At 34.4% G+C, this 26,072-nt stretch overlaps 1 protein-coding gene across 1 annotated transcript in view; it reads left to right on the top strand.

The window, feature by feature from the left end:
- Positions 1-26,072, top strand: part of Smp_174530 (aminopeptidase PILS (M01 family)) — a gene marked incomplete at both ends in the record, with an annotated part of 44,843 nt that overhangs the window by 4,961 nt on the left and 13,810 nt on the right. Inside the window, 9 exons of the mRNA XM_018794539.1 lie at positions 2,459-2,524; positions 3,146-3,318; positions 6,042-6,124; positions 6,478-6,614; positions 12,292-12,347; positions 16,095-16,268; positions 17,317-17,442; positions 18,178-18,253; positions 19,845-19,988. Coding sequence (XP_018648942.1) covers positions 2,459-2,524; positions 3,146-3,318; positions 6,042-6,124; positions 6,478-6,614; positions 12,292-12,347; positions 16,095-16,268; positions 17,317-17,442; positions 18,178-18,253; positions 19,845-19,988 — 1,035 coding nt within the window. The remainder of the gene's footprint in view (positions 1-2,458; positions 2,525-3,145; positions 3,319-6,041; positions 6,125-6,477; positions 6,615-12,291; positions 12,348-16,094; positions 16,269-17,316; positions 17,443-18,177; positions 18,254-19,844; positions 19,989-26,072) is intronic.

Genomic DNA, 26,072 nt, shown 5'->3' with positions numbered 1-26,072 from the left:
TCTATAGAAGCGAGTATTTATAGAGAAATTCTCGCATTACTTAACACCACACATATAGAATATTTAGAAAATAACTTAATCTCTTGAAATTTACATTCATTAGAATTCTATTTTATTCATCTGAAATGATATTTTAACTTTAACCCAAGTAGTGGGCTTTGTTTGAAGACACTTTGTAATTAAAAGAGAAGAATTTAATAGATTTTCGAATGGTACGTGCAGAATCGACAAATACCAAGACGATTAGTGACCTCTAACTAAGTAACTGAGAATGAATAAATCTAGACTACTTTATGATTACATTGAGGATAATATTGTTATCAATAAAAATGATTTAATTTTTCGATGAATAGGATGAACTATTCATATTGGACGAATTAATTCAAGTACTTCGTAGTGATACTTCGAAGAAATCAAGACCAGTTATTTTTCCAGCCAATACTACGACACAAATTAAAAGAATGTTTGATTTAATCACCTACAGTAAGGTTAGTTCTGTAATGACTGTTAATTTTTTCAAATGTAGTAATTTAAATTTTAATACTATTTTGATGATTATCAAAGTAATCATGATATCAAGCAGAAGAATGATATTTCTGTCAACAAGTTCTGTTGACAGCTTGCATGAGTATGGGTTCAAGGATTCGAAATAACCGTTTTGATACTGAGAAACTTGTTACTCATAACAATTTCAACACATATCTCTTTAGTCGTCTATAAAGCTGTGTAAATGATTGATATATCCGAAAATTTAACTAACCTCTTGATATTTGAAATCATAAGGTTCGTAGTTCTATCATATTTGCGATCAACAGAAATGTGCATATTTTAACAAGGTTACACAATAAAATGTCATTAATGTTTAATATTGAACTTTATATTTAGCTTTAAGACCCCGGAAACGTGTATTTCATTTGCATGATAGAAATTAGTCACGACTTGAATGGATGTATAACATTTGTTAGACCGAGTAAATCAAATGACTTCTAATTGAACATTTTGAAACAATCTACACGCAATTATAATTCTCCAAAGTTCTTACGTGAGTTAACCGAACTATAATTTACAGTCAGATTCTAATCTAAGTGAATTCACTATAATGCGAAAGTATTTAGTGTTCAACCATGTGACTTGACTTTATTATCCATTTGGAATAAAATCATTGATATACTATTTTCGACTGAACCTTGAGATTCCCAAGTAAACTGATTGAATAAACTACTTTACCTACACATTCATCCCATGTTTGATATATCCTGATATTCCACATTGCATTCGATAATTCACAGGGTGCCTCCTTGATTTGGATGATGGAGAAATTCATGGGCCGTAGTGCATTTCAAAACGGCTTAAAAGTACGTTGACAATGTTTATTTTTCTGTAACTTAGTGCCACATTCTAAAGTAAACTGATTTCTTTTGGTGAAGAGTGGGTTAAATATTTTAGTTCTTTCTGAGATTTGCCAATACGAAGATTCCTCATGTCATTTAGTTACCTATGAATCAGTATGATTCAACCCATCACAACCCACTATTAATTGATAACTACAGTCTTCAACATACCCTAAAACACGTTTTTATCAACAGACACTTTACTTAAAAGAAGATTTAAATTCGTATGTCATCATGAACAAATGGAAAATGCTTTTAAAAACAAATGTTGACTGATCAAATTATAAGCCATATTCACTATAGCTAAATCAGGGAGATATTTTATATCAAGCTGTTGTAAATGCCGTTACAAACAAATTATGTTAAACAGACTTCATTCACCGTTATAACTTATAGATCGTAGGTTGAAATTGTATCCCACTTAAATAAGTACAATTTATCTGTCATTATGTCATCAGTTGCATGAGCGTGGGTGAAATTCCTGAATATAAACTCACTCTGAAAAATATAAAATCTATTTGAGAGTAATTTTATCATGAATATTTCAAAAGTTTGATGTTCCTAATGAGGAGAGAGATCAGGGTATGCAACATTTTGAACGACACTTGTTGAACAATGGTCCATTATATCGTCGTGTTTATTCTATATTCACATATACCCACTGAATTGATGCTTGATATTTCATTTATATATATATATAGCTTGATCATAGTTTTGTTGGAAAGAGATCCATTCTCTGAACTTGATGTTTTTAATGGTCTAACAGTAATGTGACAAGGATATTAGTATGCTATAAGAAAACGGAATCATTGATTAAAAAAACACCAACAATATCTGATTTGTGAATTTTAGATGATTTAGTTCGGTTATTGTTGTGACGTTCATCAACCTCCCATCAACATGAAAATTATTTAGATTGTGCATTTGATTCTAAAAGAAAGCGGGAACACAATACTGAATTGTAATGTCTGTCGTGTAGGCTTGAATTCTACAATTTTATTCATGATTACTTGCAAACTGTTATCATGAAATGCTTTATGTAATATGTTTTTCTGTATTTATTCAAGAAATATTTAATTCAAAATCAATATAAGAACACAAATGAAAAGGATTTATGGAAAGCATTATCTAACGTAAGTATTTGTTAAAGATTACATTAATATAAGCACATATGGTGTAATCCATTTAGGCGCTGACATTCTTCCATAATTTCTCTTGATCTTGATTGTCATTACTGAACAGAAGTATCGCCTTGAAATATATTTAAAAAAAGATCAAGTATTTGTGGTATTATCTAATGATCAATTTCGTGATTCATATACTTATATACTACCTGTTCTCTCACACTATTCTTACTTATTCTTTATTATTTTTCACAGAAAATACTAGACTCTGTGATAGTAGTAGTAGAAGAAAGATTTTCGTTCGTTGACTCATTCCGTCGAATTTAACTAGATTTTGATTGCAGTGATAAAACCTCAATAATCAGTTTGTGTATGTGACCATGCTTGATCATGCGGCATTAAATTATTCACCCACCTATTACATTCCTAATAATCAACTTATAGTGAATGGTCTGAAAAAATGAGTTATTTTCACTGTATTTCATTTCCCGCACAAAGTTATGCCCACCACTATTCTCAAAACTTGCCTCACATTATAGAAATACAATAACATTTGCGATACTGTAAAATTATTTATCAGAACTATAAGGTGAATAACCAAATCATAATTTCGTTTTAATTGCATATTAGGAATGGAATACTCAAGGAAATCATTTAGACATTGAATTCATTATGGATTCTTGGACTAAACAAATGAATTATCCACTAGTAATTGTAAGAAGACATGGGTCAAACATGTTCTGTTTTGAGCAGACACGTTACCTTCAAAACTGTGATAACAATTCACTTCCAGAGAATCATGAGTAAGTGAACTATATTTTAATTTAGACAACATTCGTATTCAGAGATTATATATAAAGAAAAGTGAGCCTGTAATGTATTGTAATAAGTTATCGAAAATCACTTTCATTAACGAATTGATATGACGAAATAAAAAGGCAAAATCAAATTTGACTAATTGTGGCTTTTGATCAACATGTCTACCGTTTTTTACTCAGTCTATTATTTGTTTAGTTTTCCAGTATGGTATTTTATTTTGCGTAACATTATTTTTATTTCAGTATGGTGTTCATTCAAGATACAATATATTCGTCATAAATTAACATGACCTTTGCTTAGCATGACATGCACCATATGATATGTTGAAACTCCAGGTATTTTTCATACATGTGATTTTATCCCAATCAATAATCAAAAATTGGTGTACAATCGATATATGATGAGTGTATGTTTGTTGTCGTGTTTTCGGGTCAATTAATCTTCACTTGTACCAATATCGGTGTTCTTAATTCGTGTCGTCGGGATTGCAGTGGTCTCTCGTGTTTTCAAGTATTAAGCGACACGGATATAGCGATTATCGACGAGGATTTCAGAAAGGTGAAAGCCATAACAATTGCGGACGTGGTAAATCTGCATGTTCCAGTCTTTCAATGTAACCATCTGGTTCCACTTAATACTCGGTTTTCAGTTGAACTTTCCACTGAAACCTGTTTTTTCAGTTGTAAATATACTTCTTCGTTTCCATTCATCAAGTCACCATTACAGTAGGCTATGCGAACGTAACACCGAACATAACAGTTTTGCTTTACATCTCAAGATAATTCATCGAACCATCACTCCAAACACAGAAATATTATTTTTATATCATGTCGATGGTAACCTTATTTGAACTGTCGCACTTTGTCTGAGCCAAATCATTATTGAGCTGGGATTCATCAACATAAGCGACAATATTCATTAGACTTATTAACGCTTAGAATACTTCTTTATGGTCAAGTTAAAATTTTTCCTATCATCACGTAGAACACAATGTATACTGTTGAAATATGTGCGGACTAAATATGATCATTTTCAAAATACCAAGGTTTACTTACCACAATTTGAGCTGTCTTTATTGATTAAAAAAAGAATTATTTCTCACAAGAAGAGGTCGTAATTTCCTCTTCGTTATTGATATAACTTTTAAAAATATCTGATATTTAGTGTTAAAAAGAAGGCAAGTCAATCTCTGAGATTCAAGAACAGAGCAACAGATAGGTAGAACAATTTGAGGAACTCTTGGATAGACCATCTCCATTGGATCCAACAGATATCCAAGCAACACACACAGACGTTACTATATATGTCACTCCACCAACGATCAAAAAATCAGGATAGTCATCAGACAAATCAAAAGTGGGGAAGTAGTAGGACTTGATAATATACCAGTCGAAGCATTGAAGACAGACACACAAGCAACTGCAAACACGCTCCACGTTCTGTTGAGGAAGAATAGGGAGAAGGAACAAGTGCCACTGACAGATTGGAAACAAGGATACCTAATGAAGTTGTCAAAAATAGAAAGGAGATCTGAACAAATGTGAGAACTACAGAGGAATCACAATGCTATCGAAACCGAGAGAAGTTTCTCACAGAATGTTGCTGAGCAGTATGAAGGATTCAGTAGACGCCTTACTTCGAGATCAACAGACTGTATTCCGTAAGGATCGGTCGTGCACAGACTGAATCGTGACATTACGGATCATCATTGAACAATCAATTGAATGGGACTCGTCACTATACATAAACCCTCTTGATTATGAGAAAGCATTTGACAGTGTGTATAAGATAACATTTTAGAGACCTCTTCAACGCTATGGAGTACCTGAGAAGTTTGTCAATATCATCAGGAATTCGTACGACAGAATACAGTGCAAAGTGTTGTATGGAGGACAGCTGACAGATGCAATGCAAGTGAGGACTGGAGTCAGACAAGGTTGTCTACTCTCCCCTTCCTCTTTCTTCCTGGGGTTGACTTGATAATGAAGATCTCCACATCTGATGAGCGATAAATCGTGGTGGAGCTCGGAGTCAGTGAAACACATTGGACACAACCTGGACAAGACTTCGAAATCGTGCTATTGTGCTTAACTGAGAATAAGATAATTACCACAACCATCATCAAACGAGTACAAGTATTTGTAAACAATTGTCTACAGATGATACCTACTGTCCTTCGACTGGATACCATCAGCAACAGCCTATTGTGGGAGAGAACAAACCAGATTCGAAATGAAGTGGAAATAAGAAAAAGACGTGGAGTTGAATAAGATATGCATTGTGAAATCATCAACCTTCATCGTGAAGCAAACATCAACTTGAAATCTTGAATAAGAACGGAAAAGAGGAAGACCAAATAACACACTGCGTTGTGTATTAGAATAAGACATTAAGTGGATGAATATGAACTGTAAACAGCTGTGGGGGATTGTCCATGACAGAGTTGGATGGAGAATGCTGGTGGTCGGTCTATGCTCATCCACGACGTTGGGTAACAAGCGTAAAGGAAGTGATATTTAGTAGTGGGTTTAACCGTCTGTGTATTCCTTTGTATTTACTCTGGAAATCCAACTTGACATCAGTAGATTAACTAGCATTATCATCAAATGTTTTTTAATGGTAGTCGATCAAATTTCCGATTTTTGAAAATAATATTTATAGTCTTGTATCTTTTAATGTTCACTAATTTACGTTTTGTTTCATTCAGATACTCCTGGATAATACCAATCACTTATGGGTCAGCGAAAACGGTGAACTGGACAGATGCTGATATTTTGTGGATGGTGAACAGTAAGAAAAACCATTTTCCGTTTTCATCAATATAATTGGTTATTATGCTTCACATACATGTACATATATAGCGCCACATTCTGAAACTAGGCTGTCGGGCTGACAAGCCTCTCTCGATAATGAGACAAACGTTTTCCTATCCAACAATTGTAGCAATAACTTATACTGAGACACCTTTGAAACCCCACATAGAAGAAAATGGTTCATCACTCCTTAAATACTAAACAAATGAGGTGAAAATAATCACTGAAACATCGCGATCTTACTCAGCTTTAACTATTTATCTTGATTCATATTAAACTGTCACTATTACAATATTAATTATTCATTTGATTATTCCTCTCTTCCATTAGAGACAATGAATCAAACAATGAACATAAGTTCAGACGACTGGTATTTGTTAAATGTAAGACAAGAAGGATTATATCGAGTTCATTATGCCGACAATAATTGGAAATTATTAGTCAATCAATTGCAACGGAACTTCATGGTCTGTTTCTCTGCGTTAGAACTTACTTTTTATATCAAATATTTCAAATATAATCTTGTTAATAACATAGAAATTGATATATTTGCATATTTATGAGGACGAATGTTGTAGAAAGTGATTTGCGATACAGGATATTCTAACGTGAAATAGTAAGGATGGATCTTTTACATTGTGAATATCCATCTTTATTCATCGATTTAAAATGTTTTCATATAAAACACACCAATTTTTTACGTCATACGGCATGACCACTTACCAATTAAACATATAAACCACATAGTAAATAATTTTTCGGCATTTGACATAAGTACTAAATTACATAAATACTTATTTACTTACTTGTTTATCAACCCAATCGCTTGCTTACTAACTTGCCTACCTACTTACTTACATATGAAATTAATTAATGAATTTCTGTCCATTGATAATCCTCACGAGAGCGTAGGCTGCCAACCATGACTCTCCAAACTATTCTATTCTAGCCTACTTCCCAATTGTTGGCAAATACTTCCCATTCCTTTGATGCATGCCTTGAATTCTCAACACAATATGTTCTTTGATCTTCCTCCTTACATCTTACCTTCCGGTTTAGAAGTGAGTAATTGTCTCGAGATACAATCTGATGGTTTCCACAACATATATCGTAGCCACCTCCAACGTCTCTCCCTAATTTCCCTTTCAGATGGAAGTTGGTTTGTTCTCTACCATGGTATGTTGTTGTTGATGGCATCCGGTCAGCCGATATTGAGTATCTTGTGTAGACGATTGTTTACGAACACATGTACTTGCTGATGATGATTATGGCAGTTCTCCAATCTTCAGCTCAGTATAATAGAACTATCTCGATGTTTGTATTGAAGCTTCTGAATTTGGTATTGACTGACAGTAGTTTTTGGAATCAAATGTCTTCAACTGTGGGAATAGTGTCGTCACGTTGCCAAGACTTGCCTCCGCATCTGCATCACATCATCCTAGTTAATCGATGATACTTCCCAGATACGTGAATGTTTCCACCCCTTCCAGAGCTCCTCCATCAAGTGTGATTTGGTTGGTTTTTTCCATGTTTTATTTCAAGATCTTGCTTTGTCCTTAATGAATGTTGAGGCCGAATGCTGTAGAGGCTGCTGCTACACTGGCTGTCTTCACCTGGATTTGTTGGTGTGCATAATATTGAAGAGCTAGGTCATCTACTAATTACAAAATGTCTAAGTGAATCGAAACAGTCCAATGTATTCTGTACTTCTCCTGAGGTGTGTTCGTTCTCACATTCCAGTTGACTGCCAGAAGAAAGAGCAAGAACGATATTAGATATCTTTGCATGATGACACCTCTTAAGACACAGAAACTCCAGGCGTGTCGAAGTTACTGTCTCTTTAATCTTATTTCAGTTGTTCCCTATGTCAGTTTCTAAATGTCTGAGTAGAAATTTCAAGCCTTCGAATATTTTACTGAGATCCATCTTGAATTCGATGAAGTTCTCGGTATCTAGTAGAAAGACTGTATTTTGATGTTGGTTTGTTCTCTGAGCTGGATGGTTTGGTAGTGGAGCTTTCATCGTCCTTCTGAACGACATCATCAGCACAAACTTCGGGTAGAAGTGAAGTGTTTGAATTTCTCCACATGTGATTCACAGCTTGTCCTCTGCAACTCGATGTTGATTGGTTCTTATTGACCTTAAATCTGTCATTGTTTATTTCTTTGTTTTGGTTGTATCTCCTATTGGTTTGATTTTTGTTCCCATGCTCCTGCATAATTTTCTTGATTGGTTGATAGATTGGATTGATTTCAATATGTTTGTTTATTGCTGATTGACCTGAGTGCCAAGCTTCTAAAAATTCTCTGGTATTTTTGGAATTGCCTCTGTCCAAAATCTGCACATTTTCCCAGTCGAATGTATGTCCGTAGTTGTCCACGTGTATTGATATGAGTGAAGAAACTATATTTCCTCCACGAGTGCATTCGCCAGCATGTTCTGCCAACAAGTGTAAGATACAGACCTCCAATCAACTGCCCATTAGGATGGAAAATAGCTGAGCAAAGTGGAAGAAAAATGGTTCATCTAATGATAATGGACGCACATTACAGGATCCGCAAATACCAACATGTCATAGAGGATCAAAAGAGGAAGCTACAACAGACACTCACATCAGAACACCTCGAAACCTTGACAACAGCCATCGAAACATTATACAAACGACACAGAGAAAAAAGAAGAAACATCCTTAAAAAGAAAATAATCAAAATCTCAAAACCAACTATAGAAGAAAACACAAACAACAGCGTGGTCAACCTATCAAAACAACCACTAACAAACACAGAAGAACAGCTACTCCGAAAAGGATTAAATTACAATACAAGCGATGCCTCAAAACTAGAATTCTGCGCAGCACTAGAGTCATCACTCAAAACTTCCGGAATAAGTGAGGAAACGCAACAGGAAATAAGACAATCTATAGTACCACTAACTCAACGGATGAAGGGCAACAACCAACTGACGTCACAAGAACAAACAGCTTTGAAGAAACTCAGAACCAGAAAAGATATTGTCATCGTTCCAGCAGACAAAGGACGCACCACGGTGATTATGGACAAAGAAGAATACATCAAGAAAGCCGAGGAAATACTCGAGGACAAAAGTACATACAAACCGGTGGACATAAATCCAGTCAAAAAACTAGACAATCGCATTTCAAAAACTTTAAACAAACTCGTCAAAGCAGGAGAAATAACGAAGCAAGATCAATGGAGAATGAAATCTAATGGACCAGTACTCCCTGGGTTCTACGGCAGACCAAAGATACACAAACCAAACATCCCACTATGTCCAATTGTAGCACTACCAGGAACACCAACGTACAATTTATCAAGAGAAATCTCAAGAATACTGAAACATTTAGTAGATTCGTCGAACCACTACATCAAATCAGCCACACAATTCCTTGATCAGATTAGGAACATCCAAATCAACGACGACGAACTAATGATATCCTTCGATGTAACAGCACTATTCACTTCAATTGAACCAAACTTAGCAAAAGAAACTCTGTCCTTGCTTCTAACCAACGACGAAAACCTCGCGAAATACACGAAACTTCAAAGTCAAAGCCTACTTGAACTCATAGATCTATGTCTAACAACATATTTCCAATTCAATAACAAAATCTACAAACAAACAAAAGGGACACCAATGGGATCACCAATATCAGGACTCATCGCGGAAGCAGTAATGCAACAACTAGAAACCACAATTCTACCAGTGATCAAACCAAAAATTTGGATTCGTTATGTAGACGACACATTCGTCATCGTCAAAAAAGAGGAACTAGAAAACATCTACAAGTAGATCAACAACGTCTTCAACAACATCAAGTTCACAATGGAACATGAGTCGGACAACAAGTTACCATTCTTAGATGTATTAATCACCAGAACTGACACAGGAAAACTAGAGACTCAAGTGCACAGGAAGCCGACCCACACCGATCAAATTCTCAACTACAATAGCAACAACCCAAGAACTCACAAAATCAACTGTGTACAAACTTTGTTCAAGAGGGCGAGAACACACTGCAATACAATCACAGCACGAAAAAATGAAGAAAAACACTTGAAAACCATTCTTCAAAAGAATGGCTATCCAATCAATTTCATCAAAAAATACCAGTCACACACACCATCAGAAACGAAATCAAGTATAAAAATCAACAAAAGGATCACCCTACCATACATAAAGGGCATATCGGAAACGACAACAAGGCTGCTGAAAACCTTCGGAATAGGTGTAGCCCACAAACCAACAAAGTCCCTCCACTCAATCTTATGCAAACCAAAAGATGAAATAGCAAAAGAGGACAAAACAAACATCATCTACAAGATAAATTGTACCAACTGCAACAAACACTATATTGGACAAAGCGGACGCCCCTGAATCTTCGCCTACATGAACACCAATTAGCAGTCAAACGCCACATTTCTTCACCTATATCAATACACGTGGACAACTACGGACATACATTCGACTGGGAAAATGTGCAGATTTTGGACAGAGGCAATTCCAAAAATACCAGAGAATTTTTAGAAGCTTGGCACTCAGGTCAATCAGCAATAAACAAACATATTGAAATCAATCCAATCTATCAACCAATCAAGAAAATTATGCAGGAGCATGGGAACAAAAATCAAACCAATAGGAGATACAACCAAAACAAAGAAATAAACAATGACAGATTTAAGGTCAATAAGAACCAATCAACATCGAGTTGCAGAGGACAAGCTGTGAATCACATGTGGAGAAATTCAAACACTTCACTTCTACCCGAAGTTTGTGCTGATGATGTCGTTCAGAAGGACGATGAAAGCTCCACTACCAAACCATCCAGCTCAGAGAACAAACCAACGTCAAAATCACCCACCTGAGCTACAAATCTTCTCCACCATCTCGAAAGACTGTATTGCATATTTTATTGCTGCTTTCCCAGTTCTTAATTTCTTTCTCAGCTTCAGTTTCATCTGAGCCACAACCAGGTGGTTATCTGAAGCCATGTCAGTTACTCTTTTTGTTATCACGTATAATGTTTAGCGACTAGTTCAGTTGATTGTTTAACTTTCATCTGTTGTGTCGAGCTTTATTCTGCACACGAACGATCCTTATGAAATCCAGCCTATTTATCTTGAAGTTGGGAGTCTACTGAAACTTATATTCGTTTCAACAACACTGTGTTGAAATCTTTGTAAGTAGAACACAGAGTATTTTCTCAGTTACTTCAATGCCTGAATTCAGTGTTTTAACTGGTACTTTGTCCGGCCCTGATGCTTCGATGTCCGGTTGGTTTAATGGGACTGGTCTTTTCGAGTGTTCTCAAAAGTGCTCTACCCATATGCCAGATAGACATCCATTGCTTGTGATGATGATTATTGTAAATGAGCACCTAACCCGTTGGATTTATTACATCTTTAATCCTTTTCTAGCTTTGCTCTTTAGTAGTTTACTTTCTTGAAGTAGATCTTGCAAGACTTGGAGGTTGTTGCTGAGGTCTCGAGTGATTACCAATTATGTAGAAGATGAGTGGTATAAATACGAGCTGAGAGGGAATATTATATTTCATGCCATTTTACAACAGATTAAACCATTTAAGAAGAAGAATGAATTACTATATCATGCATGTTTTACGTTGAGTAGCGGGTGGACGACATTTTATGGGGTGTTGATTGATGTGTGGAATGTTTGGAAATTATTTAGTAAGGTAAGATCGGCAAATATGCGAACAGTCAGACATATATGAAAGTTGTGTACGAATAAAACTTTTAGTGACATGAATAAGTACAAAGTAATTAGTAAGAATAAAAACACGCATATGGTTGTCAAATAATTAGTCGACCTTATATCAGTCCTCGAATCGGTTTATTAGAGCTGGCAATATAAATGAATGATATAACTAAAGATATACTTCGATGTGTACCTTAAGTGAATGAGATAAGACTACCACAGACGACGATTTAACATCACAATAAAACGAATTTTGTTTTAAGGTGTTAATCCATAATTTTAGCCTTTCACTTAGTATCTCAAATTAACATGTGATTTATTTGAAATCACATTCATTTTATAGATTGTTTTTTACATTGCGATTCTATTTTTACAAGCCATTTCAATTTTTATTTAATTTTTAACGCCTAGGCTATTCCAGTTTACTCACGCACACAAATCTTGAATGATTTATTCAGCCTTGCAAAGTAAGTGTGAAGTAGAAAGAAACCGATTTCTTTTTGGGATGCTATTTATTCTGTTACAAAATGTCAGGCTAATTAATAACTTTGATTCGAAATACCAGTTGATAATATGAAAAATTGATGAAAAATAGTCGAAATGTAAAAATACTTAGTATTCGACAACTCATATCATTTGAATGTAATAGAAATACGTTTTAGAACCTGAATATTCTTAGTGAAATCCACCCATGATCTGAAACCAGTTCTTATAGGAATACAAACTAGTACAACAGTTTGCAAAATGAGCAAAATAATTAGGAAAACGAACAGTAAGCTGGATTAGAGATATATGCAATGAGTTGAACTGAAGTCGACGTATACATAGACGTTATAAATACTGAAATAATTCAAATTGGAGTTTACGAGACGTTTATATTAACTAATATATGTATTGAAAACCAAGTTCATACATTCAACCTCCAAAATATCTATATAAACCTTCAGATAATAAAATGATATATCAATATCATCAAAAAGGGTTATCGTACACTATACGCTAAATTGTTGAAAACATTTGTCAACACCACATTAATAGAAAAATGTCGATTAGTTACTCGTTTAATACCGATTGAAACATATAACTTGTCGGGACGGAGTAATTACATAGACATATAAACGAAGAATACCCTTTTCAATAAATTCCCTTAAGGTTCTACAAATAAATATCGTAACTAATAATTCGAAAAGAATGAAGACGTTTCAGCGAAGAAAATTTTCCTTCTGACAATATCATTTTCGGAAGCTGTACAATGGTATTTATAGGTAATTTTTACATGTAGTATTCTACGGTAAAATGGAGGGGTTTTACATAGTTATCATAGATAATCAAAATTATTCAAGTGGAAGTCAATGGAAACAAATTGGTTTTATGTAATATAAAAAACGTTATCAGGTTACGTAATGGATTCTGAAGTTATAAGAGGTATAATCTATAGAATAAATGTCAAAGATACCTGTCTACGTAATCAAGGAGGAGAAGAAGAAGGTAGTAATTGGCAGTGATGATTTGTAACATTCGAAGGGGTGCTTAGACCTTGAGAGAATAAAGGACTAAACATGATTCTTGTGTACATAAATTTTGGATGTGAAATAGCGAATTTCTATAGACTCAGCTGTGAACAAATTACTCATCCAAGTCTTTTTGAGCCTATTATTTTCAATTTGTGGTTAACTCACAACTGTCTATTTTATTTTTCTTCGGCCTCCTTGTTAGTCATCATATCGTACCGTATACTCTTTTCCTGAACGCGACAAAGTATTTGGACCGTGAAAATCAGTTTATTGTATGGATAACAAGCAGCCGAGCGTTTCGATACATTAACAGCATGTTTGTTTTGAATGAGAATTATGACGTTTATCAAGCATATTTGCGAACCCTCCTTGATAATCAAATTCGATCAGTGAATTGGTCATTTGTTAGTGAAGTTCAACATCCTCTAAAGATGTGAGTAATGATATTTCCATTCCTATGTCTTCACTCTGTCATATCAATCAATCACTCAAAACTTTCTCAGAAGCCTTTTGTTTCGTAACAATCCATATGGAAGACATTCACCATAAAATGATGAAATTACCAGCATTGTTAATACAAATGCTAACTTAAGCAGAAAATAGTAGAACAACAGATGAAACGAACTCTTTCTGAGAGGAGTGACATTCATTGACCGGGGGTTTGAATGTCTGAACTCTATAAATAAACTTGGACGGTACGAATATAGGGATTTAAGGATAAGTGGTGGGAAAGTTGTTCTTCAAATTGCGTGCTCCTGTAATTACAAACGCACTTTTGTTGCCTGAGTAAACTTGGTAATTGACTGTGTGTGGTGAATTTTTGTAGTATGGTTAGCTGAAATCCATCTAGTATAGTCGGTTCTGATGGGATGTCAAAGGTTACAACTCTTTCATTTCAATTTTATTCTTATGGAAACTCAATCGGTTCCATTGTCTTGTAAGAAACCTGTAACTTAAGAAACAAAAACCACATTAAATCTATGAGTGCCATATGATACTAACGTTTGTCAGTAGACATTAAGAAGAAATGCACTATCACGTTTTTTCGTGATCCCGTAAAAACGGGAATTAATTTGTTCCGTTATGTAGATTGAAGTTGTGAATTATCGTGACAAAAGAGAAAATTGCTAAAAGTTACGTGTACATAATTTCTTTGTCCAGAGAATGACTATGTGTGTCATTCAAAGAAAGTAGAAAAATTCATTAACTTTTCATCGACTTCAATGATTGGTTTCTTATCGATAGACACAAATTTCTAATTATACTATTGATTATTATTGCTGAAAGGATTCACAGAGGGAAAATTATTTTCCATTTGATTATTTCAATGAATAATGTTAACCTATCATTTGGGCTGGTGAAAATCCTCATATGTGTTTAAACATGTGAATATATTAAAGTAGTAGGATAACGTAAACGATAACAGCTTGCCGTTAAAATGAGATGAAAAAGTTTTTCATCAAAAAATACAAAAATCACCAGATCGTCAATGCTATGTCAACCGGTGAGTTTAGTGATATTCAATTCTTCATAAAGGGATAACAAAACAGGTTTCAGGATAATCCAACATGTAGAATCATTTTAAAGTGAATACATTTTGTTTCAGCTACAAAATCGCAGAAATTTTCAAATTCATAGGAAAAGCTGATCTATTATTCTCATTGAGCATCTTCAGGGATCTCCATGATATTTTGTCTCTATCAACTATCTGACTACTGCACTAATAATAAACGTATCGGCGTAAAAGGATTACGTATACAGATCTTTATATTTATTAAGTTATAACTTAGCTATCTTTACACTATTTACTCGTTTTTAGGCGTTCTTACTATGCCGTGATCAAGCTCGCTTGTATAGCTGAACATCATCTTTGTGTGAACAAAACTACGGAACTCTTCAAACAATGGATGTCGGAGCCCAAAACAAACCCGTTAGTCGTACAACTCATGAACTTTATATGATAAAATAAACTACCGTATAATACGCTTTTATGTTGACATTAGTTTTATTTGAACAAACGTTTAAAACTCAGATTATGTAATCAATTTGTTTTTGCTATGATCAAAAACGAATGCCTGAATAGTTGGTCAATGTTACTATTTCCTAAATCTGAAGACCAAAAAAATCGGTAAGCACAGTGAAACAACTGTGAAAATGATGTATATTGTAAATAGATGATTTGTGCTACCTGGATTTCTCAATCCGTCGGAACTAACTCTCGTGAATAATTACAGGTTGAAAAATGTTTATAGAATATCATCTAATGATTGTATGAATAAAAGATAATCATTTGAGGGAAATCTTTGAAATAACTCCAGATTGGACAGTTATACACCATTCTGAACAATGCACTTTAATTTACGTGTTACATTTGAAAATGAGTATAAGTGCTTGCGTCATGTGCATAAGCTGAAAATGCAAAGAGCCCTATTACGATATATATATATATATATATATGTAAGCGCAATATACGAATGAACGTAACGCTATAGTGATACGAATGGAAATCGTTTTGACGATGTCTTGCCAAGAAAACTCATGAATTCTGTAAGCAAAAGAATAACTCATAGCAAACGTATTCTATTCTAAATAAATGTTAACAAAGCTTGGTATTCACTTCCCATTCATAAATCTCTAGAAATAATTTGAATTCAATAGAATGAAAGTAACTTCTTCTTTCACCTCTATTTTATTTCAAAGAATACGACCTGATATGAGACTCATTACTTATTGTACAGCTATTCGTTTTGGTGGTCAAAAAGAATGGAAATTTTTAAGAAGTCAGCTGATGTTAAATGATTCTGTGAACGAGGAAGAGAATGAAAAGAAAGTGCTGGCGTTGGCGTGTTCTCGTGATGTAGGGATTATGAAAAAGTAAGTTAAAATGTGACCCTCAATTTTATTCTGTCACACCTGTTAGTGATAACGTTAACCCGACTAAATGTTTGAAATCCCTATTCCTATCAATTGATAAATATGCGCACAAAATCCAAGTCTGTCTGTTGTAATCGAAGATTTCACTACATTTGCATAAAATTGTCTGGAATTATGTGTGGCGATGACTATATTTGAATAATTGGAAAGAAATATGTTTGTACTCATTCAACAGTGATTGAACAACCAAACACTATCAAGACTAATGAAAGTTTCCAATATGAGTTTACACCAACTCATCCTTAGATATAATGGGATATAGAACAGGTTTTTAATTTATGGTTGGAACTACTTAAAACTAGATTACTCACATTTTTGGACCGAGTCTATTAAGTACCATCAAGTCTCGATTAAACTCGATAAATTTGAACAACTGATTCAAAACTTAATGGTTTACATTGTTCACTTTAGTCGATTCACTTCCATATCATAACTGTCTCAAATTTAACTCCATGAAGATTTCTTGAGACCAGTGGAGTTTTCACATGTTAATCAACAGTTACCTCACAATTATCAACAAATTTCAGAGTACACGAAACTTGAAAGTCAACTAGAGCCCAACGACTTATATTGAACAACATTTTTTCTATTCAACAAAAGAACTCACTGATAAACGTAATCAACATCAGTGGGATTACAAATATCAAGACTTATTGGAAAGCAGTAATGCAAAGACTGAAAGTTTCAATTTTACCAGTAATCAGACCGAGAATGTAGTTTCGTTATGTGTACGACAAATTCGTCGTCATCAAAAAGGACGAGCTTAGAAATACGTACAGTTATATCAACAACATCTTTGACGGGATAGAATTCACTAAGGAAAAGAGAAGGAATTACCATGAATACCAATCATCTTAGCCAAAAATTTTATCAATCATTCTTTATTCCTGACCCTCATATCATTTTATTCTACAAATGCAAATGTTTGTAAGAACAAATTAGCACAAAACACTTACTTAGCCATACATTTCTTTCATGTTTTCATCAGGCACTTAAATTGGGTAAAAGAGAACAAGGAGTTTTGGGACACGCTTTACTATTTTGCGCAATCTCCAGTCGGTAACCGACTTTTATGGGACTACCTGAGTGATATAGATAATTTTGTTGAACAGAAGTGAGTTTGTCAGTCAATAATTTAGGAGATTTTGTAGATTTTTTTCATCCATGCTTTCACATGTGAAAAATCCTATTGAAAATTTCAACCTTTTGATAAACATAGTAATTTATCTCCTCTAAATGTTTCAACCAATGTAATTTCAAGTCGGTTGAAATATCAATAAACAATTAGTAGAAGGACTAATAAATTACACTAAGTAACTCATTCCACTGCCAATCATTTACTCACATCGACTATTATAATGTAAACAAATGTGCTGACGTGTCCAATTACAGAAACAGGATGTTCGAAGTCATCGTTAATTCATGAAGGTAATCTTTAACTTATATATCAATATTGAAACATTTGTGTGAGAAATGTTTCATCTGAATTGAAACAAGTGACAAGCATTTTCGTCGACTACTATTATTGCTGCCATCCAAATGAAATACACCCAGTCCGTTGTATGTAACTATTATGGCCAGCAGCTGCCAGATATATATATATATATATATTGGAAAATGATTCTATCGATTGTTCATTTCTGAATCAAATCCCCCACAATTTCTACTAATCTCGTCTCGATGGTTTACTTAAGTCACCCATTCATTTCAGAACGAAAATATTTTGATTGAACATTATGATTGTCTAGTTAGCACTACCCAGTATTCAGTTATTCCTATATAGATACCAATCTCTGATGAAAACTAACCAAAGGCATTTCGCATTTTGCTTTTTAATTTTCCTTCACAGAGACTTCACGAAAGCCATACTAAACACACTAATTGAATATCGTTACTTAGTGTATGATGGAACGAATCATGAAAAGGTTAGTAGAGGGCTTATTTTTTTTCCCATGAGTTTACACATATTACTTCGTTTCGTCCCACATTGTCACATACTATTATTCTGCAATTTAATTTTCCAAATGTGATCATTTAGACAAATCTGATGTTTGGAAGCACACACTCCATTATTCATAAACATTTTCAACGAAGTTCAACTGAATAAAAGGAAAACAATAATGTTGAGTTATTGAATGTGGTTTGTAAGATGCCTTAAATCTAACTTTCGTGTTAGATAGAATTCGTCAACTATGTATTTCTGCAATCTGCAGTCCAAGATATCATCGCTAAATAATGTGAACTCTGACACTAAGTGAAAATCAACACGATGTGGAGCTACTCAGACCAGTAACTACACTGTAGTATGTTGCTGAAAATTCGATCAGTACTAAGAACCAGATAACAAGAACCTTCTTATTATTCAGCTCCGTGTTAGTGGTAATTCTTCTACGTACATCGTAGATTGAGAATGATACATTTCAATTGTTCAGTACTCGTTTCTTGCTTCATTTCAACATTGATCGTCAATCATACGATTATCAGGTGTAAGTTTGTTGCGTGTTCACAGGTAGGAATTACCAATTATGTTGTGAGTTCGTACGTCGAGGTTGTCAATTCTGGTCCGTGTTCGCTCGGCGAGGCATCCAATTCTGTTGCGTGTTCGCATGTCGGGCTAACCAGTTATGTAGTGCCGTGCTTCAATAATAGTTCACTTCGATAACCGTTATTATACCAATCTTAACGGTGTATAAAATCAGAAGGCAAAAGGAAGCGGCAACTACATTTTTTATTGATGAATGATGCAGACCAGAAAGCTGTGGGCACATGAGCAAGTGTAAGCGAGCGAAGCAGAGATGATGTATAGTGGAGATGGCTGGGAAGCCAACTCGAGAGCGAAGCAAAAACAATGCATATTGGAGATGGCTGGGAAGCCAACGCGCTATGAGCAAGCATTACTCCATATTTATAATCAGACAAAAATGATTGACAGATATATGATGAATAGGATACGAAGGGTACACACATATGCTCATATAAAAATATAGTCAAGGTTAATAAGCGAATAACTAACATGATCAAAATATGACTCAATGTATAGGTGAATTGGCTTGGCCAGTAACTAGAATAAAGTATATGGGCTTAACATATAAACTGATACCACACGTTTCATAACTTAACAGACCTAACTCAAAAATTATTCGACCTCTCATTTTTCATATACCCTGTATTTAAACAGTCAGTCATGAAATATGGCCACAAATATTCTCTGGAAACACATAGGATGTTGTTTTCAATTACTTTTTCCAATCTATGGAGAAAATACCTTAAAGAATCCTTTCCATATTACAACTAGAATTTTAATCTGCAAACACACTTTAGTGATTCTAAAGTATGAAGGAATATGTGCAGAATTTAAATGAAATTTCCGAAGTATCTGTGATAATGTTTCGAAATAAACCAAACACTCATTATTTTTCTATATAACTGCTTAACTACCACTATTTATCATTTCAAAATTAAGCTGTACTGACTCCACATGAAATGTACATAAAATGACCTTTTTTATCTTAACAGATCCTTGTAACAGAAGATAGCGATCAAATAGACCCTGAACTTCAAAAGAAGATTGAAAAATTACTTCAGAAAACCAGAAAAAAAATGAAATGGACTGAAGACTTTTCTGACGTCATTATTCAGTGGTTGAATGAAAATGTCCCAGTAGTTACCCATTTATTATAGATCAGTTCTGTTGATGAATATCAATCGGTTATTCATTCATAAGCGATATGAGATAATTTTTTCAACTTCCGTTATTGTTATCATTGGTATTTTTTATTTTACCAAGTTTTTGGACATTCATATGTTATTCTATATTCACACTAGTACTTTGAATGTTGGCTTGTAGTGATTCGTAGTAACTTTTACTGGATACACGTATTTATTTATATAATACTAATGTTATAATATTTTTGTTGTGGGTCACAATTCGAAATGTTTATTATACTGAATGCTAAAATAAAGTACCTTGAGTTTGAACAAAATGGTCTTTGTTATTCAACAAAATATGGTTCGATAAATTAGGACGGGTTAAATGGATAAATTGTTGATTAATAAAATCAAGAAAATCATTAAGTTCGTAATAATGCTAGTGAACTGGATTCAAAGATAACCGATTAACATCTAATAATATTCCAATAGTACTATGTAGTGAAATACTTTGATGAAAGGACTGCAGTTCAATGTTAAGCTGTGTAAAAAACATTTGTTGAATTTCAAGCCAAATAAATCACTTCAAAAACAGGAACACTTAACCCATTTAACATTTGAATTTAATAACTAATTCCTAATTTCAAATCAAACTAACTTATCTAATAAAGTCCCTAACACATATTCATGTTATTTCAAATCTCATCAGTTTCATACCCAATTGTTCCATTTTTTTCCAATATCCGTTTATCGAAGGCGGTGCAACAATAACCCAGATATATATAGGCAATCATCAGTTGGCAGTACAAATGCGGAGGATCGATATTAAATTCATAAAAGTAATCAAATGCTTCCCTATTACAAAATCCATATGGTTTCAAACATATAGTGAGAATCAAACTTCATTCGACATGCTAAGCAGCTAAATTAACCAACTACAAGACTGACCACAAATGTAATGGAGTACAAATAATCTAAATCTAATATCTATTATTCCTGAGAGTGAACAAAAGTAAACAGTTAGTACCCCTGAAGAATCCATCGACAAGCTTTCCAGAGGCTAGAAAAAGGATGAGGACATTTCAAACGATCTGTAAAGATTATGTAAACTTCTAAGAAATTGACGGGTTATGTCCTCAACCCTTAATCGGTGGATACTAACTTCTCTTTATAATCTAGCATGTTTTCATAAGTTTCCAAACTTCAACGGCAGCCACCAAACCTATAAGTAAGCCTATATTCTGGGATGGTGGAGAGGATCTTCAGCTCGGGTGGATGATGTTTTTGGAGATTCGTTCTTCGACTGGGATGGTTTCGTTAAGAAGTTTTCATTGTTCTTCTGAACGACATAATCAACAAAATGAAAACATCAAACGATCTATTCCTCATAAGTCAATACTTAATTTAGGCTAAATTCACAGAGATAATATTTTTATGGTTTATAATTATACCACTGAATAGAAAAATTAAGTAGATGTATTCTTGTATGGAAAAATCACACTTAAAGGCTTATCCGTTCACCTAAGATAAAATTCTTGTTAGTCAAGTCCAGGGTTCTGTTTTTACTATTTTACCGTTGAAGTGAGGTCTTCTCGTAACATACGCTAAGTTTGAACCTTGATAAAAAACAAAGGAACTTCTGTAAAAGATCGTAATCAAAAAATAAGTAAATAATCTAGGAACCTATTGCACTTAAAAAACTTAATGAGCTTCCATGATACATAGTAATCAGTAAATTAACATGCATCTTAACTTTCATTGACTTCTCGCCCATTAATTAGTCGTTAAAACTGTCATAAGTAAATTACGATATGATCGCGTTTCGCAACCTAAGTGACATCAAATTCATACTAGTGAGGTCATTCTACGATGTGCATAAAACTTGATACCGAGTGAAAACATAGTTTTATTTTTAGCATTTGAACTGCTTATTAGTTTGGAAGCATTTTTAATACTGCGCTGAGTAGTTTCTGAATGAAGGGACTCCAGAAACTGCACTAATGTAATAAAAGGAAATAAATCATATGTAGAACAGATCATTTATCCAAGTAATGATACGTCCTTAACCAGATTATACTTATTTGTTGCTAATCCAGAAAGTTTTCATTATTTGAATAGTCTTTTGAAAGCGTACATGGACCACAAATACGATCTTTGAAATCTGAAAAATCTCCTCTTTAAACGTCATATTGGTATAGCGAACGGCTTCTGAAATTTACTTTCGTCATCTTATTCACATAATCCTAGGAATTCCTAATACTGGACGTTCTTGTGACTTACTTATCTAAAAATCACCATTTCGTTGAGGTATCTCAATGATAAACCGCTACTCAACTTACGTTTATAGTTCAGGTGTAATGTACATAAACCGAATACGAAACATCAACCGTTTAGCTCATTTAGAAATTTCTTCAGTTTGTAATCGAACGGAGTTACTAGTTACACTGTATGGAAATTCAGATCTAAATAATTAAATGTCAATATTCAATTAATGTCCAGTTATATCTTATCCAGAAAATTTATGATCGCGGTTTGGAATTACTGACTTACGCTCCTTTGCTTTCCTCTATTGACAATTTGTTTCACGTAGTTCAAATATTATATACTTGTGGACATTTTGAGATTATTCAGTGACATTTGGTGCGAAATAATATAGGAATCAGTGGGACACAAAACTTGGTTGTCTTTTCTAAAAGCCAGACGTTAGAAAAAAGTGAAGGTTTCGAAAGGTCATTTTATTTATTTATTTATTTATTTGAACAAGTAAACATTGGTACAATGGTACACCAACTACATATACACCACACAATAACAAAAAGGTTTTGAAGGAACAGAGATTTTTGTATGAGAGTGAAATAATAATAATAATGAAAGAAGCAGTTCAGTTAGGAAAAATAACAACCGTAAAGATTCCTTTCATTTAAGAAAGTCACGTTCACTTTTATGAAAAGAGTGAAAGTTACAGTCACCAGATTACGTCTCAAGCTATTGTGTTGTACTATCTCTAGGTCCTTAACCAGGGAGTCGTGAATGACCAACAGAAGTCTGTCCTGTACAACTTTCTTTCATACCACGACACCGTTTCATACACTACCATCTCTTCTGCTCGTCCAACTTGTCCCAGAGTCGGCAATAATCCACGACGTTGGACGAAATTCATAAGACATGTGCAATCAACCGAAGTTGGTGTTTCAAGATGGTGACACCAATTGGATTATCGTCTCTGCACCCGGACACACGATGCCGAAGCTCAGCATTACTAATATGGTGTTGCCACTGGATGTCAGCAATCCTTCTGTGAAAACGATGATCAAACACAAAGAGTTATTTAACAACCTCAACTCGGAGAGATCAGGTTTCACAATAATAGAGCAAAACTGCTTTAACCGACGTGTTGTAGATCCGATCTTTTACAGCCAGACTAAAATCACGAAGGCGCCAAAGATGACCCAGATTAGCATAAACCGCTCTGACTTTCACTATACATGAATCGATCTCATCACTCACGCCACCACCAACACTTATGCAGTTACACAGATACACGAACTTCTCAACTACTATTTGCTCACCACTTGGTGTGAGTGCAGGATCAGGGTCCTGCTAGTCATGTAAAAATACTTTGCACTTCGAAGGTGTAAAGCACATAACATACATATAGACATTAATTGCCAATTGATTAAGTGCGGATTGCATGACATGGGGATTATCGCGCAGCAAAGCAATACCGTCTGCATACTCAAGGTCGCAAAGTCTTTCTTCAGGCAAGAGATTCACGCCAACAATCAATAAGAGCTGTTTCCAGAAAGTCAACGATAGCAAAGGTGAAGAGGACTGATGAGACTGGACAACCCTGTCTAACCCGACAGCTTGGATGGGACAATCGATAAAGGTGATTGAATGTCATCACTATACCTGAGGTGTTTGTATATAGGGTCTTTAAGATGTTAATAAACTTCTCAGGCACACCCTTCTTCATTAAATCATCCTAGAGAGCAATCCTGTCCAACGAATCGAAGGTGGCCCTGATGTCAAGAATCATCACGATTGTTAGCCCGTGATAAGTAATAGTGTTCTAACATTTGACAGAGGGTGAAGACATGATCAATACATCCTCGACCAGAACGAAATTCAGCCTGCTCCTCGCGAGCTAATCTTTTTCGGGTTTTGAACAACACGCGAAACATGACGGAAGCCGATAGTCTGGACGTAATCGGAAGTAGACTTATCCTCCGATAGCTGTTGCATAAATGATGTGAACACTTTTTAAAGATAAGGACAACCATCGACTTATTATACAACATTGGGATGGTCTTTAATTTCCAGACCTTCGTAAACAACTCAGCCGCTTTCCTAACAAGAAAGCTGTCACCATCTTTAAAAAAATGGCCGAAAGTAAATCATCTGAGAGTGGTGATTTGCAGAGCTTTGGTAGTCGGAGTTCTTTACGGACTTCTGTTTCGTTAGGTGGCTTAGTCGCCTACGCCCATGGAGCGTAGTACAATCTGATCAATGTTGCTGGAGCAGTAGACCAGTTGAACTGCCCCTCAAAAAACCCTGCTCATCATCTACGATGTGGGCAGATGTCATTGGTTGACATCCTGTCAGCTTCACCGGCTGTTTCACTCACACTAGACTTGTTATCAGTGATGCGGATGAGTTGAGATAGTCAGATAATCTCTCCACACCGTTTCATATTTTGATCATTAAACAGATATCTATAAGGTTTCTGTTTCGATATTATGTAGATTTCAGTGTTTGTGACAGAACTTAAAAATATACCTTAGAAATAAATAAGTAAATATATATATATATATGTATATATATGCTCGTTCTCAGACTGTAGATTTTAGAACCTAAAAGCTGGAAATTGCAGCGGCTAAGAATTGTTCAAGAAAACACTGTTCTTTGAGATATCCACTTTGACATAGAGTTCCTTTCCATTCAATAAAAAGACGTGTTGAGATCATAACGACATTTAATGAGAGGTTTCCTGAAAACAGGTTTGGAATGAATTTTATTTGTGTAGGTGCCGTAATAAATCTCAGGACTTAGAACATTTTCAGCACAGTGTTTAAATTGGACTTTTCCCAGAATTCACAACAAAACCACTTAGCATGTGTTTAACTCTCCCTATGCTTAAGCGAAACATTAGACGTCTTGCTGGAATATATATATTAGTTTTCGAAATACATTTCATTCAATTGGTCACTAATAATCATCTACTAAGATGACAGGTAACAAAAAACATGAAATTTTTACTTACATAGGTAACCGTCATCAGCTGATCTTGCAATTATTTCATTAAAATAGCTCCCAAATAATCAATTAGAACCTTTTGTTAGGTATCGTGAGGTTTACATAATGTATAAACAACATCTAACTTTATTCTCGACTTCAATAGAACTTTAGTTTTGCTTAAATTCTCAAGCAAACAATTACGTTTAAGAAGAGTTAATTAATTTATTGAACTTTATACTAACCTGTCATTTGATAACCAAAAGGTTTAACATGAAGTAAGGATAAATTGTGATGTCAGGCCAATTTATTCAAACGAGACACAAAACTAACATCTTCAGACTAATTTTTGAGGTATGAAGACAGAATTTATTGTGCAGTTTGATAGAACAACGTACATTCTGCTGCTGGAAAACGTGTCTTTATCTACAAAAGACTACATTCATATAGTTGATGAGAATACTTATGTAACAAACAAGTAATGAAGTTTACTAAACTGACCTACGAATTGCCTGCTTTGCAACTCCTATGGCCTTCAATGAATACATTTTTCTTTTATGACATACGTTTGATAACACATAGATAAAAACTCCAGTTAACATTATTTTCATCTAGATATTTCTGTATACACTTGATTCTCTTGATATTAGAAACTTATTTCAAATACTTTTCAAAAGAATATCTATTTCATTTAAAAAAGGAATTGAATTCACCAGGAACCCAGCTTAGAAATCATCGAATAGCTTCTCAAATGGATACTTATTGGTCAATTACATGCTGTTCGAATCAACATTAAAGTCTTTTCATTGAAAAACAACAAGCACTAAATTGCTATAGGATAACCTAACACAAACCTTTCTG

This window comes from Schistosoma mansoni, chromosome 1 (genome assembly GCF_000237925.1).
Source record: "Schistosoma mansoni strain Puerto Rico chromosome 1, complete genome".
Lineage (NCBI taxonomy): Eukaryota > Metazoa > Platyhelminthes > Trematoda > Strigeidida > Schistosomatidae > Schistosoma > Schistosoma mansoni.
The sequence above is the reverse complement of the archived record's forward strand: the minus strand, read 5'-3'. Positions and strand labels throughout refer to the sequence as shown.